The 17067-nt window shown below is 41.0% G+C and overlaps 1 protein-coding gene across 1 annotated transcript in view; it reads right to left on the bottom strand.

The window, feature by feature from the left end:
- Positions 1 to 17067, bottom strand: part of LOC139400897 (solute carrier family 49 member 4) — a 62770-nt gene that overhangs the window by 40764 nt on the left and 4939 nt on the right. The window contains exon 2 of the mRNA XM_071145458.1: positions 15717 to 15810. Within this exon, the coding sequence (XP_071001559.1) occupies positions 15717 to 15810 (94 nt within the window). The remainder of the gene's footprint in view (positions 1 to 15716; positions 15811 to 17067) is intronic.

Consider the following 17067-nt stretch of genomic DNA (forward strand, 5'->3'; position numbering starts at 1 on the left):
TTCTGTAAGTCTTCACACACTGTTGCTGGTATTTTGGCCCATTCCTCCATGCAGACCTCCTCTAGAGCAGTGATGTTTTGGGGCTGTTGCTGGGCAACACAGACTTTCAACTCCCTCCAAAGATTTTCTATGGGGTTGAGATCTGGAGACTGGCTAGGCCACTCCAGGACCTTGAAATGCTTCTTACGAAGCCACTCCTTCGTTGCCCGGGTGGTGTATTTGGGATCATTGTCATGCTGAAAGACCCAGCCACGTTTCATCTTCAATGCCCTTGCTGATGGAAGGAGGTTTTCACTCAAAATCTCACGATACATGGCCCCATTCATTCTTTCCTTTACACGGATCAGTCGTCCTGGTCCCTTTGCAGAAAAACAGCCCCAAAGCATGATGTGTCCACCCCCATGCTTCACAGTAGGTATGGTGTTCTTTGGATGCAACTCAGCATTCTTTGTCCTCCAAACACGACTAGTTGAGTTTTTACCAAAAAGTTCTATGGTCTCATCTGACCATATGACATTCTCCCAATATTCTTCTGGATCATCCAAATGCTCTCTAGCAAAAGCAGGGGGACATGTCTGGCACTGCAGGATTTGAGTCCCTGGCCGTGTAGTGTGTTACTGATGGTAGGCTTTGTTACTTTGGTCCCAGCTCTCTGCAGGTCATTCACTTAGGTCCCCCTGTGTGGTTCTGGGATTTTTGCTCACCGTTCTTGTGATCATTTTGACCCCACGGGGTGAGATCTTGCATGGAGCCCCAGATCGAGGGAGATTATCAGTGGTCTTGTATGTCTTCCATTTCCCAATAATTGCTCCCACAGTTGATTTCTTCAAACCAAGCTGCTTACCTATTGCAGATTCAGTCTTCCCAGCCTGGTGCAGGTCTACAATTTTGTTTCTGGTGTCCTTTGACAGCTCTTTGGTCTTGGCCAAAGTGGAGTTTGGAGTGTGACTGTTTGAGGTTGTCTGATAACAAGTTTAAACAGGTGCCATTAATACAGGTAACGAACGAGTGGAGGACAGAGGAGCCTCTTAAAGAAGAAGTTACAGGTCTGTGAGAGCCAGAAATCTGGTTTGTTTGTAGGTGACCAAATACTTTTTTTCCACCATAATTTGCAAATAAATTCATTAAAAATCCTACAATATGATTTTCTGGATTTTTTTTTCTCATTTTGTCTGTCATAGTTGAAGTGTACCTATGATGACCATTACATGCCTCTCTCATCTTTTTAATTGGGAGAACTTGCACAATTGGTGGCTGACTAAATACTTTTTTGCCCCACTGTATTATTTGGATTAAAAAACACTCCAGGCCACTCTTGATCGTCTAAAACTAGATAGGATAGTTAGTATGTCGGATTTACAATGGACCTATATATTTTCAAATAACTTCCCTTTTCTGGCCAAATTGCTTTTGACAACAACAACAAAAAACAAAACAAAAAACTTGCGACCATCCACTGAATTTTGAAGCCCCAACGAGGCCCGAGACAAAATTGCCCACCTCTGGTGCAAATCCTTTAACGATTTTCATTATTAGCATTAATGTGGGTATGATTTAAGATAAAATGGTTATCTTTCCAGATAGAAGCTTCTTCAGCTTGGTAAATGTACAATAACTCTTCGAAAAGATTACAAGGCAGGCAACAAAGGTGAGACTAAAAAAAACTATTAAGAACCTGTGCATCTTCTTTGCTGAGTCTTATCTTGAGGAAAAGAACACAGCACTAATATTGACAGACATTCTGCTACAGTCCTGGCACCCGTAAACCAGTCGAACACTGCTGTCTGCCTTGAGTTCAAACCAGATAAGCTCATAGCAGAAGACAAAGAGCTGTCAACGCTGGCAAGACAGATCGATGGAAGTGTAGCTATCCCATATCTCCTCCTGAGATCTTCTCAAACGACGGTTAACTCCCCCCTCCCTCCATCTCCTACAATACTCTCCCTCACGTCTCTCCCTCTCCCACTGCTTTCCCTCAATCCCTTTCACCTTCCTCCTCTCTCTCCCTCCCCTCACTTAACACACTCCTTCTCCAGCTCTCTCTTCCTTCCCCCAGTCTCTCTCCCTCCTCCACACTCCCTCCATCTCGCACCCGTCCCCAGTCTCCCTCCCTCTCACGCTGTGATCATTCATTCCATTCAAGTCAAACAGAATGATCAAAATAATTAAAAGATTGATGGTGCCCGCTTGTCCACAAATCTATCTTCCATCTTGTACACTTGATGACAACACATCCTAAAACTGACCTCCTGATAATTCAAAATCCTTTGGATTACTTTCCCTTTAAGAGGCATTAGAAGACAAAAAGGATCCATCAAACGCATTTGGTGTGTCATCATTGTGGTTTTTGATTTGGTCAGACTCGCTCAGGTAGAACAAATTAAAACTGGCACCTTTTTTCAATGCCTGAATTGAATGTCATTGAGAAAACAGAAAGGTGTCAATGTTTTTTTTTCCACAAACATCTTTTCAGAATCCAAAAAGTAATCTAGTTTTTCAATAGTATCTGTAATCTGATTACAATATTTTTGCTGGTAACATAACTGATTGAAGTTAGTTTTAATCAGATCACATGAGTAACTCTCCAACCCTGGGTGTGGAAGAGGGGAGGATGGAGGGAGGGCAGTCGTTCTGTGAGAGATGATTCACTTAATGTATATTGATGAACCCTGTCAGAGAAAATCTCATTGCTCTGAGACCAAGCCAGCCCAGCGTGCGAGTCAGTCAGTTAGATATACGATATGCTCGCGTCTCTAACCTGGCACTGTGCGACAGAAATGATCCCACTGCCACTTCCAGATACCTGATCGAATCTAATGTGTCAGAGGGTGGCACAATCAGAGAGGCCATGGCAGTATCATTGGCACAGTGGCAAAGTTTGCAGTTGGTACAGGGACACAACACGTCATGGTTGTGTGTGTGTGTGTGTGTGTAGCCAATCAACGAGATGTGAAGATATTTCTGAGAGAGAACCTTTGCATCAGTTTTCTCTGTATTTGCAAACATTTGAGCATTGCCTGCTTTAATTCAAGAGTTATCATATTGGTGCTCGGACCTCTGTCAAATTAGTGACCATTGTAATGGTGTCTTGTCTTTTCTCCTCCTCCCCTGCCCTGGCCTCTTTTCAGATATTCTGACTCACACAAAGATCGCCTTCAGGTACGTTTCCTTACTTGAACTACACCAGAGAGCAGCTCTGACAACAGGAAGGTGTTTCAATCTCACAACCCACTCCCTTTGATTCTCAGAAATGAGCTCCAAACTGAACAAAGTTTACCCTCCAGAGCATATGGTGAAGAAATACGCCCATCGAACATGAAACGATTGTTCTCCCTCTTTAAAAATATGATCTAGTGTGTGCTGTCAGGGGAGCCATCCTGTTTCTAAATCAATCTTTAGGAGGGGATGAAAATCAAAGACTCTGTTTGATCGCTGGCTGGGATGCACTTGAACTCACTCAGCTCCTTTCAGATTCTCTCCTTTTCTATCTTCACCTCTTCTTCTCCGCTCTTCTCCTCTCAGTTCTTCCTTCTTCTCCTTTTCTATCTTCTCCTCTTCTCCGCTCCTGTCCTCCTCTCAGCTTCCTTCCTCTCCTTTTCTATCTTCACCTCTTCTCCTCCTCTCTTCTCTCAGCTCCTGTCCTCATCTCAGCTTTCTTCCTCTTCTCCTCCTCTCAGCTTCCTTCCTCTCCTTTTCTATCATCTCCTGTCCTCCTCTCAGCTTCCTTCTCCTTTTCTTTCTCCTCTCTTCCCTCAGCTTCCTACCTCTCATTTTCTATCTTCACCTCTTCTCCTCTCTTCTCCTGTCCTCCTCTCAGCTTCCTCTCCTTTTCTATCTTCACCTCTTCTCCTCCTCTCTTCTCTCAGCTCCTGTCCTCATCTCAGCTTCCTTCTTCTCCTTTTCTTTCTCCTCTCTTCTCTCAGCTTCCTTCCTCTCCTTTTCTATCTTCACCTCTTCTCCTCCTCTCTTCTCTCAGCTCCTGTCCTCATCTCAGCTTCCTTCTTCTCCTTTTCTTTCTCCTCTCTTCTCTCAGCTTCCTACCTCTCATTTTCTATCTTCACCTCTCTTCTCCTGTCCTCCTCTCAGCTTCCTTCTTCTCATTTTCTATCTTCACCTCTTCTCCTCTCCTCCTCTCAGCTCCCTTCCTCTCCACTTCTCTCAGCTCCTCTCCTCCTGCTTTCCTTTTCTCTCCTATCTGCTCCTCTTTCCTTTACTTCCCTGACCTCTCCCCTCTTCTACCCGGTCTTCTCCTCTCCCCGTTCATCTCCTCTTATTCCCACGGACCTCTCAACAGATCAGCAGAACCTCTTACCATTGGTCGTATCTAAAATCACAGTCGTAGCCCCAGCAGCACCCACACTCTTGACGTTTCAAGAGAGATGGAAATTGAATATTTATGTGTGTGTGAGACAAGTACATGGCAGCAGCATGGGTAAAAATAACATAAACCCCATGTCTCAGATCTCGAACTGTGCAGCCATAGACCTGTGAGCAGCAGCAGCAGCAAACGCAATGCAATGAGTGACACCTGCTGGTGACTTGGGGATCTGTTTCTGAATAGATCATAGGCTGTTAGATACACAGCTCAATAAGGCTTTACTGTTCAGTGGAAATATTAAGGAATCATATACGCCTGAGTGAAAGTGTCAGAGGTTACCTCAGGTTATCTGTTCTGATCTCCAAAGGTCAGAACAATTTTAAGCCCACTGAGAAACTTCATAAATCTTTATGGTTTAAACGCACAGTGGCTGCTTGCTCAGGAACCGCACAACTCTCAGAACAGTACGGTTGCCATGGTATGAGGGAGGTATTCCACTCGCATGGCATAAGGATCTACCTTCCCTCTAGGAGTATATTTTGACATCACTAACGCGTTTTCATAAAAGGCACAAAGTTGATCATAAAATCCTCCCTTACTGGCATTACAACTGTTACCTACTCTTAAATACTACAACTATAAACATAGGTTGACAGGAATTAGTACAGGAGTTAGGCGTGGTAAGCGTGTCTTGAATTGTTTGTCCCGTATAGGCTAGATGTATAATGTAATCACCGGAACTGTGAGAGGAGAGACACCTTCTCAGGGATAGTGCTTAACATAGATGGGTGTTAAACCTTTACGTATTGGCACTTTATCACCTCGATAGCAACACTTTCTGGGTCTCAGTTGGATGCGGAGATCTTATAATCACAACAGCACTCCACAGAGTACTTTGTCTGCAGAGTGCGGTTGTGTAGGCATCCTTACTGCCTGCAATGTAACGCTCCTCCACGAGAACCGCCTCTCTTGTTTGATGGTGTATGCCTCAGTGTGACCCTGTATTTCTCACATGACAAAGTACAACAGCATATGCCCTCTTCAGCCACGTAGGCATAGTCACTGTAAAAACGTCCACACCAACACCATATATATTATGTCATGCTTATGGATGACCCTTGGCCAAGGACATGTAGTGTCAAGTCAACTTTATGCAGATCTCTAGTCTAGTACACACACACACACACACACACACACACACACACACACACACCTATTCTGTTGTTCCATACTCAGCTGCCCTCTGAAGCATAGAGGTGACACAGGGAGAATGAAGACTTGTGGGGCATGAAGAGGTTGTTGTCAGTTACATGCAGTAATGGCACATAGCCTTAGCCTGGTCCCAGATATGTGTTGTAGCATAAACAGATTTGGGACCAGACTTTACAAAGCCTGGGGCAAACACAATATAAAAGTTTATACTTTCTTCAAACACCTTTATATAATTTTCTACAATGAAGGAATCATTCATGAGTCTCATTTCCTAAGAATCTCTCCTAAAACAAGAGCCAATCTTTCCAATTTATTTTAGACTTTTTAGTCTGTATTAATATTGCAATAAACTTAACTAAATGGTCTCATTTTACAGACCCAATCAGACTCCGAGAAAATGTGCCGTTAGAATACAATGAGTTTTTACCTAACCTTTGGGAGCAAAATTAACAAACCTAACATCATAAATTCAGTTGGTGAAAGTGCTATACACCTCATTAAGGGAATACAATTTCCTTCCTCAATTGAAATACCCTTCATGTATCACCTGAATCGAGCTCATTGTGGAGCCTAATAAGAAATACGTGGCAGATGAACAATAGAGCAGGTAGGATAATAAAAGTACCTTTATACCTAAAGTAATCCAGATAACCTTGCCTAGGCCTCCTTTAAACACACAGATGCTTTTTTAGAAAGTGGAGGAAATATTGACTATATTTTTTAAGAGAGCAATGGAAGAAAGGACATGGTTTCCTTCTCGGGGGTTTTCAGCTGGTGGAAATAAGGATGGCAGAAATGACAGTGTGAATGAAAGCAGTAGTCAATAAGAGCAACAAAAAAGAAGCATCCACACAATTCAACTATTAAAATAGATTTCACATTTTTAGGAGGAAACGGTGAGCCTCAATCCCATTCCAGGTCTCTGCTTTTGTGAGGCATTCAAAACGAGCAGGAACTATTTCAATGTGACAGTTCAATATGAGTATAAAACAAGTGGTTCATGAATTCTTTCATCCATCAAAACTATGCTCAACTAGATGGGTCCTTTCTTTTCTCCCTAAAGCTGCCATTTAAAAGCAGAAACCAGAAAATTACCATAGCTATTCAAATTATTTGTAATTTTAATAAATATACAATTCTGTGTAGCCTACGTTTGATCTGAGTAGCCTACGTTTGATCTGAGTTTTCTAGAGAAATAATCTCACAACATTATGGGGCATGATCTTGTATCGAAACTCATGCCAGAGTACAGTGCATTCGGGAAAGTATTCAAACTTCGACTTTTTCCACATTGTTACTTTACAACCTTATTCTAAAATGGATTAAATAAATAAAAATTCCTAAATCTACACACAATACCCCATAATGACAAAGCAAAAACAGGTTTTTCGAATCTATTGCAAATTTATTACAAATAAAAAACAGAAAAACCTAACTTAAATAAGTATTCAGACCCTTTGCAACGAGACTCGAAATTGAGCTTAGGTGCATCCTGTTTCCATTGACCATCCTTGAGATGTTTCTACAACTTGATTGGAGTCCAACTGTGGTAAATTCAATTGACTGGACATGATTTGGAAAGGCACATACCTGTCAGAGTTGACAGTGCATGTCAGAGCAAAAACCAAAACATGATCGAAGGAATTGTCCGTAGAGCTCCGAGACAGGATTGTGTCGAGACACAGATCTGGGGAAGGTCTCCAAAAACACAGTGGCCTCCATCATTCTTAAATGGAAGAAGTTTGGAAACACCAAGACTCTTCCTAGAGCTGGCCACCCGGCCAAACTCAGCAATCGGGAGAGAAGGGCTTTGGTCAGGGATGTGACGAAGAACATGATGGTCACTCTGACAGAGTACACTCCCCATCCAACATGACAGAGCTTGAGAGGATCTGCAGAGAATAATGGGAAAAACTCCCCAAATACAGGTGTAATTGCTGCCAAAGGTGCTTCAACAAAGTACAGAGTAAAGGGTCTGAATACTTATGTAAATGTGATATTTCAGTGCTTTATTTTTAATACATTTGCAAAAATGTCTAAAAACCTGTTTTTGCTTTGTCCTTATGGGGTATTGTGTGTAGATTGATGAGGAGAAAAAACTATTTAATATATTTTGGAATAAGGCTGTAACAAAATATGGAAAAAGTCAAGAGGTCTGAATACTTTCCGAATGCACCGTAGACCAGGTTTGAGCAGAATCATACAGCATGGAGCAAAAAGTCAGGTTCAAAATTATTGGCACCTTTGATAAAGATGAGAAAAAAAAGACTGGATAACTTATTCAAATATTGAGCTATATTGTATTGTCATGACGTTGCCCTCTTTGGGTACAGCAAGCCCATCCCCCTCTCCCAGCCTCTCCCAGCCTCCCCCTGCCTCCTTCAACTAGGCTGCTGTGGTCAGAGAGAGGTCGTCAATTCCTGAGAAGACCCTGCCTCATGGCCACACAGTATAAGAGACAGAGTGAATTTTCATAGAGAACAAAGGAATTTCTTCCACCTCACAGAACTTGAGGTCCGAACAACATTTATGTTCCGGAGAAAGTATAAAAGATCGGTGAAGAATCCAGCTACGAACTGGTCCGTTTGTTACATTTTGGTGAGGCTCATGGGAAACGGTGCGGCCACATTACCATAACGCTGTTTATATAATAGCCTCAGATATGAGATTTACATCTAATTGTTGTATAAGATGAATGAGTGAGTATGATACTGTTTGTAAAATTGTGTGATGTGATTTTGGACTGTTTAATGAAGGAAACTCCAATTCCCTTTTGAGTTTAACTAAATCATAGGACCGCCCCTTAGCCCAGTTAGGGTCAGGCATTCTGGGACAGCCCTTTTCTGCAATTTAGAATAAAACCCAACTTTGAGAAATTATCACCAGACCATGTTTTTCTCCATTAGGAGGGGACGAAGGTTGCAGACCATTGCTGAATCTTTTAACCATACCACGTGGTTAAACTCTTAGACAATCGATACAGACAGAATAAGACAAGTCTTTGATATTAATTACTAGTCTGCAGCTAGGAATTCGGTATCATTGAACGCGAAGAACGACAACCGCCGAAACATTCACTCCATAACGAAACGGATGAATGTCGCTCTGAACTATCCCCTCTAACCAAGACAGAGAGAGAGACAGAGAGAGAGAGAGAGAGAGAGAGAGAGAGAGAGAGGACAAACTCTCCAACAGAAACAAACTTTTCAACAGCGATCAAGATGACACACTGAGCGTAAATATATATATATTGATTGCAATTGTTTCCGAATGTGTGAGCATTCATGTGCAAAGGATTAGTATTTCAACTGTTATAATTATTACTCTGTAGTGACTTCTCAGCTGACTCCCCCTTTTGTCCACCAAGCCGCGATGCCGGTTTAGCCCACTAGGGCACATTCCCCTATCATTTCTTGTAACCATATTTACCTTGATTGTTTGTTTATGTATTTCTGTGAATTACTTAGTTAGTAATAAATACATGATTTAAGACAATTGATGTATGGATGACTCATAGTGAAGACTGGGTTTGTGCAGATAACCAACAATTTACGACGTTTGGAACGTTTGGAATGAGATTAACGTGAGGTAAAGTAAATAATTCATTAATCAGAAGACTATGGATCAGATATGAAAATATCTGAAAGGTTATATTGGGAAATTATAACTTTGTAATCTGAATATTTTCCTTGGTGCCCCGACTTCCTAGTTAATTACAGTTACATGATTAATCAGTTTGATCGCGTAACACTAATTACAGAGAATCTTTGATAAAAACTATAAGTGTTCAGTTTAATGATAGTAAAGACACTACAGTATGCTGAAAGAAGTTGGATAATTATTTTATACTAATATCATTGCTCAGTGAAAGATTTTGTTTAACAAACAATATAATTATTTCTAAAAGGTGACAATTATTGGTACCCCTAAATATTCTTATAAAAAAAAATCTAAATAAATTACATCTGCATTAACATTCTATTTTATTTCAGTTAATCTCTTTTTAAGAAACTGTACTGTGGCCTTCCATGGCTTTCTGTTTCACTGGGGTATAAAAATTAGTTAACAAGCATGTAAAATCCCTTCGTCATCCATCGCCAATGGTTGCAATTGGTACAAATATATAGCAAAACAAATTAAATATACCACTTGCCACTGTTAGGGAAACCATTAAGAAGTTTAAACCACTGGAACAGTGGTAAACTTGCCTGGTATTGGACACAGGTGTACTGTATCTTGTTAAAGTCAATGGGATTATGAACTTTACCATGTACCAGGACATTTTAGCCAAAGACCTGGTTGCCTCTGCCAGGAACCTGAAACTTGGCCGCAAGTGGACCTTCCAGCAAGACAATAATCGCAAGCACATATCAAAATCCACAAAAAATGGTTCATAAACAGCAAAACCCACATTTTTCAATAGCTAACTCAGTCTCCGGACTTTGAAGAGGGCAGTCCTTAGGCGCAGACTGAATGATATAAAGGCTCTGTAAAGATTCTGTATTGAGGAAATATATATAAAGCAAGGGTGGGCAATAACTTTGGACCTGACTGTATCACTATATAAAGCAAGGGTGGGCAATAATTCTGGACCTGACTGTTTCAATATATAAAGCAAGGGTGGGCAATAACTTTGGACCTGACTGTATCACTATATAAAGCAAGGGTGGGCAATAATTCTGGACCTGACTGTATCACTATATAAAGCAAGGGTGGGCAATAATTCTGGACCTGACTGTATCACTATATAAAGCAAGGGTGGGCAATAACTTTGGCTTGAGGGTCACATCGGGATGTGAAAATTCAACAGAGGGCTGCACAGATCATTTCTCAGACTGGCAGGTCAAAGGGCAGATATTTGGAAATATATGTAGGTCCATTATAATTTCTACACACAACAATTGTTTTACTCAAGCCTCCCGGGGGCAGTTTTGAATGGACTCGGGCCGTAATTTGCCCACCCGATACAGTTGAAGTCAGAAGTTTACATACACCTTAGCCAAATACATTTAAACTCAGTTTTCCACAATTCCTGACATTTAATCCTAGTAAAAAATCCCTGTCTATGGTCAGTTAGGATCACCACTTCATTTTAAGAATGTGAAATTTCAGAATAATAGTTGAGAGAATGATTTATTTCAGCTTTTATTTCTTCACATTCCCAGTGGGTCAGAAGTTTACATACACTCAATTGCTTAACTTGGGTCAAACGTTTCGGGTAGACTTCCACAACCTTCTCATAATAAGTTGGGTGAATTTTGGCACATTCCTCCTGACAGAGGTGGTGTAACTGAGTCAGGCCTCCTTGCCTGCACACACCTTTTCAATTCTGCCCACACATTTTCTATAGGATTGAGGTCAGGGCTTTGTGATGTGTGGTGGCTTATTTCTGCTTTACCAAATGAGGAGAGTTACAAACTTCACACACCAGTCAGAGTTATACTTAAAGTACATCTTAAATAATAAGATCTTTGCAATAGCCTTTTGACTTTCAATGATGCGCCATCTCTAATGAACCAATGAAAGTACCAACATAAAAGTACAAAGATCTTTTATAGCCAAGATACACCCCTCACAACTTACATGACGAACCACAGATCTTAGGAACAGTTCACAAAGGGACATTATAATTGAGAAAGGAGTATTCCTTAGCCAGATAACAATCACTATAAATTATCGTTCAGTTTGGTCCCTTAAGACGAGGTTCTAATCTCGTTCCTGGTACTTCATAGCACAGAACCATTACCTCATGTTATCTGGAATGCTCTTTAGGTTTTATCACCCAAAGACATTGTAAATCTCCTCTGTCAGTACTCTCTCATAGAGGCCCATCCTCAGTGGAACACACACACAATAGTTAACAGAATACTCTATTATGTTCCACAACTTTGGAAGAATGCTTGGGGTCATTGTCAATTTGGAAGACCCATTTGTGACCAAGCTTTAACTTCATGACTGATGTCATGAGATGGTTTCAATATATCCACAGAATTTTCCTTCCACATGATGCCTTCAATTTTGTGAAGTGCACCAGTCCCTCCTGCAGCAAAGCACCCCCACAACATGATGCTGCCACGCCCGTTCTTCACGGTTGGGATGGTGTTCTTCGGCTTGCAAGCCTCCCCCTTTTTCCTCCAAACATAACGATGGTCATTATGGCCAAACAGTTCCATTTTTGTTTCATCAAATCAGAGAAAAGTTCTCCAAAAAGTACAATCTTTGTCCCCATGTGCATTTGCAAACCGTAGTCTGGCTTTTTATGACGGTTTTGGAGCAGTGGCTTCTTCCTTGCTGAGCGGCTTTTCAGGTTATGTCGATATAGGACTCTTTTTACTGTGGATATAGACACTTTGTACCTGTTTCCTCCAGCATCTTCACAAGGTCCTTTGCTGTTGTTCTGGGATTGATTTGCACTTCTTGCACCAAAGTACGTTCATCTCTAGAAGACAGAACGCCATACCGCGTTCCTGAGCGGTATGACGGCTGCGTGGTCTCATGGTGTTAATGCTTGCATACTATTGTTTGTACAGATGAACGTGGTACCTTCAGGCATTTGGAAATTTCTCCCAAGGATGAACCAGATTTGTGGAGGTCTACAATTTTTTTTCTGAGGTCTTGGATGATTTCTTTTGATTTTCCCATGATGTCAAGCAAAGAGGCACAGAGTTTGAAGGTAGGCCTTCCACAGGTATAGCTCCAATTGACTCAAATTATGTCAATTAGCCTATCAGAAGCTTCTAAAGCCATGACATCATTTCTGGAATTTTCCAAGTTGTTTAAAGGCACAGTCAACTTAGTGTATGTAAACTTCTGACCCACTGGAATTGTGATACAGTGAATTATAAGTGAAATAATCTGTCTGTAAACAATTGTTGGAACAATTACTTGTGTCATGCACAAAGTAGATGTCCTAACCGACTTGCCAAAACTATAGTTTGTTAGCAAGACATTTGTGGAGTGGTTGAAAAATGAGTTTGAATGACTCCAACCTAAGTGTATGTAAACTTCCGACTTCAACTGTGTATACAGTATGGACCGGGTTGATCATGAGCCACCAGTAACTCTCAGGCCACCTAGGAGTAGCTCACCAAACAATTCTGAAAGTACATGAAATGTTCACGTGTTCTACCTCACAAGAATCAGACACTGCAACCTCCCAGCAACAAAACATTGACATTATTTAACCCCTGGTTAGCCAGTATTGGCTTTAAAAGCCAAACCCGTAGCACGCGCTCCCGCAGGTATATTTCACTGGTCACCCCCAAAGCCAATACCTCCTTTGGCTGCCTTTCCTTCCAGTTCTCTGCTGCCCATGACTGGAACGAACTGCAAAAATCACTGAAGCTGGAGACTCATATCTCCCTCACTAACTTTAAGCACCAGCTGTCAGAGCAGCTCACAGATCACTGCACCTGTACATAGCCCATCTGTAAATAGCCCATCCAACTACCTCATCCCCATATTGTATTTATTTATCTATCTTGTTCCTTTGCACCCCAGTATCTCTACTTGCACATTCATCTTCTGCAAATCTATCACTCCAGTGTTTAATTGCTATATTGTAATTACTTCACCACCATGGCCTATTTATTGCCTTACCTCCCTTATCTTACCTCATTTGCACACACTGTATCTATTATTTTTCAACTGGATTATATGTTTGTTTATTCCATGTGTAACTCTGTGTTGTTGTATGTGTCAAACTGCTTTGCTTTATCTTGGCCAGCTCGTCATTGTAAATGAGAACTTGTTCTCAACTAGCCTACCTTTTTAAATAAAGGTGAAATATATATATATATATATATTTTTAAACCTAACACGTTATCTGCCAATTAATTTCCAGCAATATTGCCCATCTGTCTGTGTGGTGCGCGTGTTTGTCTATCACTCTGTGTGTAGACAGTTGATGTGATAACAAACTTGTGGGTTGACAGAAATACTTTCACCAAAACCTCCTCAATTAATTGTTAACTGCATAGTAGGCTTACCTGGCAGATGTACAGTACCAGTCAAAGGTTTGGACACACCTACTCATTCAAGGGTTTTACTTTATTGTTTACTATTTTCTACATTGTAGAATAATAGTGAAGACATCAAAACTATGAAATAACACATATGGAATCATGTAGTAACCAAAACAAGTGTTAAACATATCAAAATATATTTTATATTTAAGATTCTTCAAAATAGCCTTCCTTTGCCTTGATGACAACTTTGCACACTCTTGGCATTCTCTCAACCAGCTTCATGAGGTAGTCACCTGGAATATATTTCAATTAACAGGTGTGCCTTGTTAAAAAAAAATATTTGTGTATCTTGTATCTGTATCTTTCCATCTTAATGCATTTGAGCCAATCAGTTGTGTTGTGACAAGGTAGTGGTGGTACACAGAAGATCTGGTAAAAGATCATGTCCATATTATGGCAAGAACAGCTCAAAAAAGCAAAGAGAAATAACAGTCCATCAATACTTTAAGACATGAAGGTCAGTCAATGCGGAAAATTTATTCAAGTGCAGTCGCAAAAACCATCAAGCGCTATGATGAAACTGGCTCTCATGAGGACTGCCACAGGAAAGGTAGACCCAGAGTTACCTCTGCTGCAGAGGAGAAGTTCATTAGAGTTACCTGTCTCAGAAATTGCAGCCTAAATAAATGCTTCACAGAGTTCAAGTAACACACACATCTCAACATCAACTGTTCAGAGGGGACAGTATGAATCAGGCCTTCATGGTCAAATTTCTGCAAAGAAACCACTACTAAAGGACACCAATAAGAAGAAGAGACTTGCTTGGGCCAAGAAACAAGAAACGGACATTAGACCAGTGTAAATCTGTCCTTTGGTCTGATGAGTCCAAATGAGAGATTTCTGGTTCCAACCGCCGTGTCTTTGTGAGACGCAGAGTAGGTGAACGGATGCTATCCGCATGTGTGGTTCCCACCATGAAGCATGGAGGAGGTGGTGTGATGGTGCTTTGCTGGTGACACTGTCTGTGATTTATTTAGATTTCAAGGTACACTTAACCAGCATGGCTACCACAGCATTCTAAAGCAATACAGTTCGACACATAACAACAACACAGAGTTACACATGGAATAAACAAACATACAATCAATAATACCCCAATAATACCACATCTGGTTTGCGCTTGGTGGGACTATCATTTGTTTTTCAACAGGATAATGACCCAACACCACCTCCAAGCTGTGTAAGGGCTATATTACCAAGGAGAGTGATGGAGTGCTGCTTCAGATTACCTGGCCTCCACAATCACCTGACCTCAACCCAATTGAGATGGTTTGGGATGAGTTGGACCGCAGAGTGAAAGAAAAGCAGCCAACAAGTGCTCAGCATATGTGGGAACTCCATCAAGACTGTTGGAAAATCATTCCAGGTGAAGCTGGTTGAGAGAATGCCAAGAGTGTGCAAAGCTGCCATCAAGGCAAATGGGTGGATACTTTGAAGAATCTAAAATCTAAAATATATTTTGATTTGTTAAACACTTTTTTGGATACTACATGATTCCATGTGTTATTTCATAGTTGTGATGTCTTCACTATTATTTACAATATATAAAATAGTAAAAAATAATAATAATTGAATGAGTAGGTGTGTCCAAAATTTTGACTGGTATCTAATATTTGTTATTTGCAAACTAGGCCATGAAATGAGCAGCAGCAGTACAGAACCATCACTAGACAGGCACATTAGACGGCACATTCCTCACTCCCTAGATGCACAATAAAAAATAAATAATCTACTTGTTAGTTTTCTTCCAGACCTCCACAAGAAATGGTCTTCTGTTGTAATTTAAGCATTTACATGAATATCCAATTGTTTCTCTATAACCAATTGTAATGTTGAGAGTGAAAAACAAAAACAAGGAAAAATTCAACTGAGAAAACGTAATTTGGGAAAATATCAAACATAATTTGGAGAGAGAAAATCACAGATTTTATAGAGCCATCCTTTTATTAAGAGTTGTTCATTTACCATTATTTATTTTACCAAGTATGTTGACAGAAAACGTTATTGTGTACAGTAAGGACCAGTGGAAGAGTTGCAGGCAAGAGGAAAAGAGAATAATTTGAAAGTTTGAAAAGAAATGAGTAGCTCTCATGCTAGAAAAGGTTGGTATGGACTATATATAAAGTATATAGCATGGCTCTGGGAGTGAGGGTTGTTACCATCGTCTTAGATGCTGTTCTTGTACAGGGACACTTCGCAGCGCTGCCCCAATCACCATGAAGAAGGCTGACAGTAGAAGAGACACCCGCAGACCTGCAGCACAAGAGGGGAGAGATGTAGCATGAAAGGGGCGAGGTGGAGAAAGAGGGGAGAGATGGAGAGAGAGTAAAGAGAAGAGGGGAGACAGCGATGGGAGAGGTGGGGTTGAAGTAGGTTAGTTTGGGGACTAGAGAGAGAAAAATGGGAGGTTATTCTGTAAAACTGTTCCAAATGTTACAGTACTACTACACAGTGCATTCGGAAAGTATTCAGACCCCTTTACTTTTTCCATTTTGTTAAGTTACAGCCTTATTCTAAAATAGATTTTTTTTAAATGTCATCAATTTACACACAATACCACGTAATGACTAAGTGAAAACAGGTTTTAAGAAATGTTTGCTAATTTATAAAAAAATTAAAACAGAAATACCTTATTTACATAAGTATTCAGACCCTTTGCTACGAGACTCGAAATTGAGCTCAGGTGCATCCCGTTTCCATTGAGCATCCTTGAGATGTTTCTACAACTTGATTGGAGTCAACCTGTGGTAAATTCAATTGATTGGACATGATTTGGAAAGGCACACATCTGTCTATATAAGGACTTACAGTTGACAGTGTATGTCAGAGCAAAACCAAGCCAGGAGGTCGAAGGAATTGTCTGTAGAGACAGGATTGAGTCAAGGCACAGATCTGGTCCCCAACAACACAGTGGCCTCCATCATTCTTAAATGGAAGACGTTTGGAACCACCAAGACTCTTCCTAGTGCTGGCCGCCCGGCCAAACTGAGCAATCGGGGGAGGGCCTTGGTCAGGGAGGTGACCAAGAACCCAATGGTCACTCTGGAGCTCTGCCAGAGTTCCTCTGTGAAAATGGGATTACATTCCTGAAGGACAACCATCTCTGCACCACTCTACCAATCAGGCATCTATGTTATACTGGCCAGCAATTACTTAGCCACTCAGTAAAAGGCACATGACAGCCTGCTTGGAGTTTGCCAAAAGGCACCTAAAGACTCTCAGACCATAAGAAACAAGAATCTCTGGTCTGATGAATGAACTCTTTGGCCTGAATGCCAAGTGTCACTTCTTTTTTTCCCCTGGGTTTATTATTTTTGTTTTATTTTACCCCTTTTTCGTGGTATCCAATTAGTAGTAGTTACTGTCTTGTCTCATCGCTGCAACTCCTGTACAGACTCAGGAGAGGCGAAGGTCGAGAGCCATGCGTCCTTTGAAACACAACCCAACCAAGCCGCACTGCTTCTTGACACAATGCACATCCAACCCAGAAGTCAGCCGCACCAATGTGTC

The sequence above is a fragment of the Oncorhynchus clarkii genome, chromosome 3, assembly GCF_045791955.1.
Source record: "Oncorhynchus clarkii lewisi isolate Uvic-CL-2024 chromosome 3, UVic_Ocla_1.0, whole genome shotgun sequence".
Classification (NCBI taxonomy): Eukaryota; Metazoa; Chordata; class Actinopteri; order Salmoniformes; family Salmonidae; genus Oncorhynchus; species Oncorhynchus clarkii.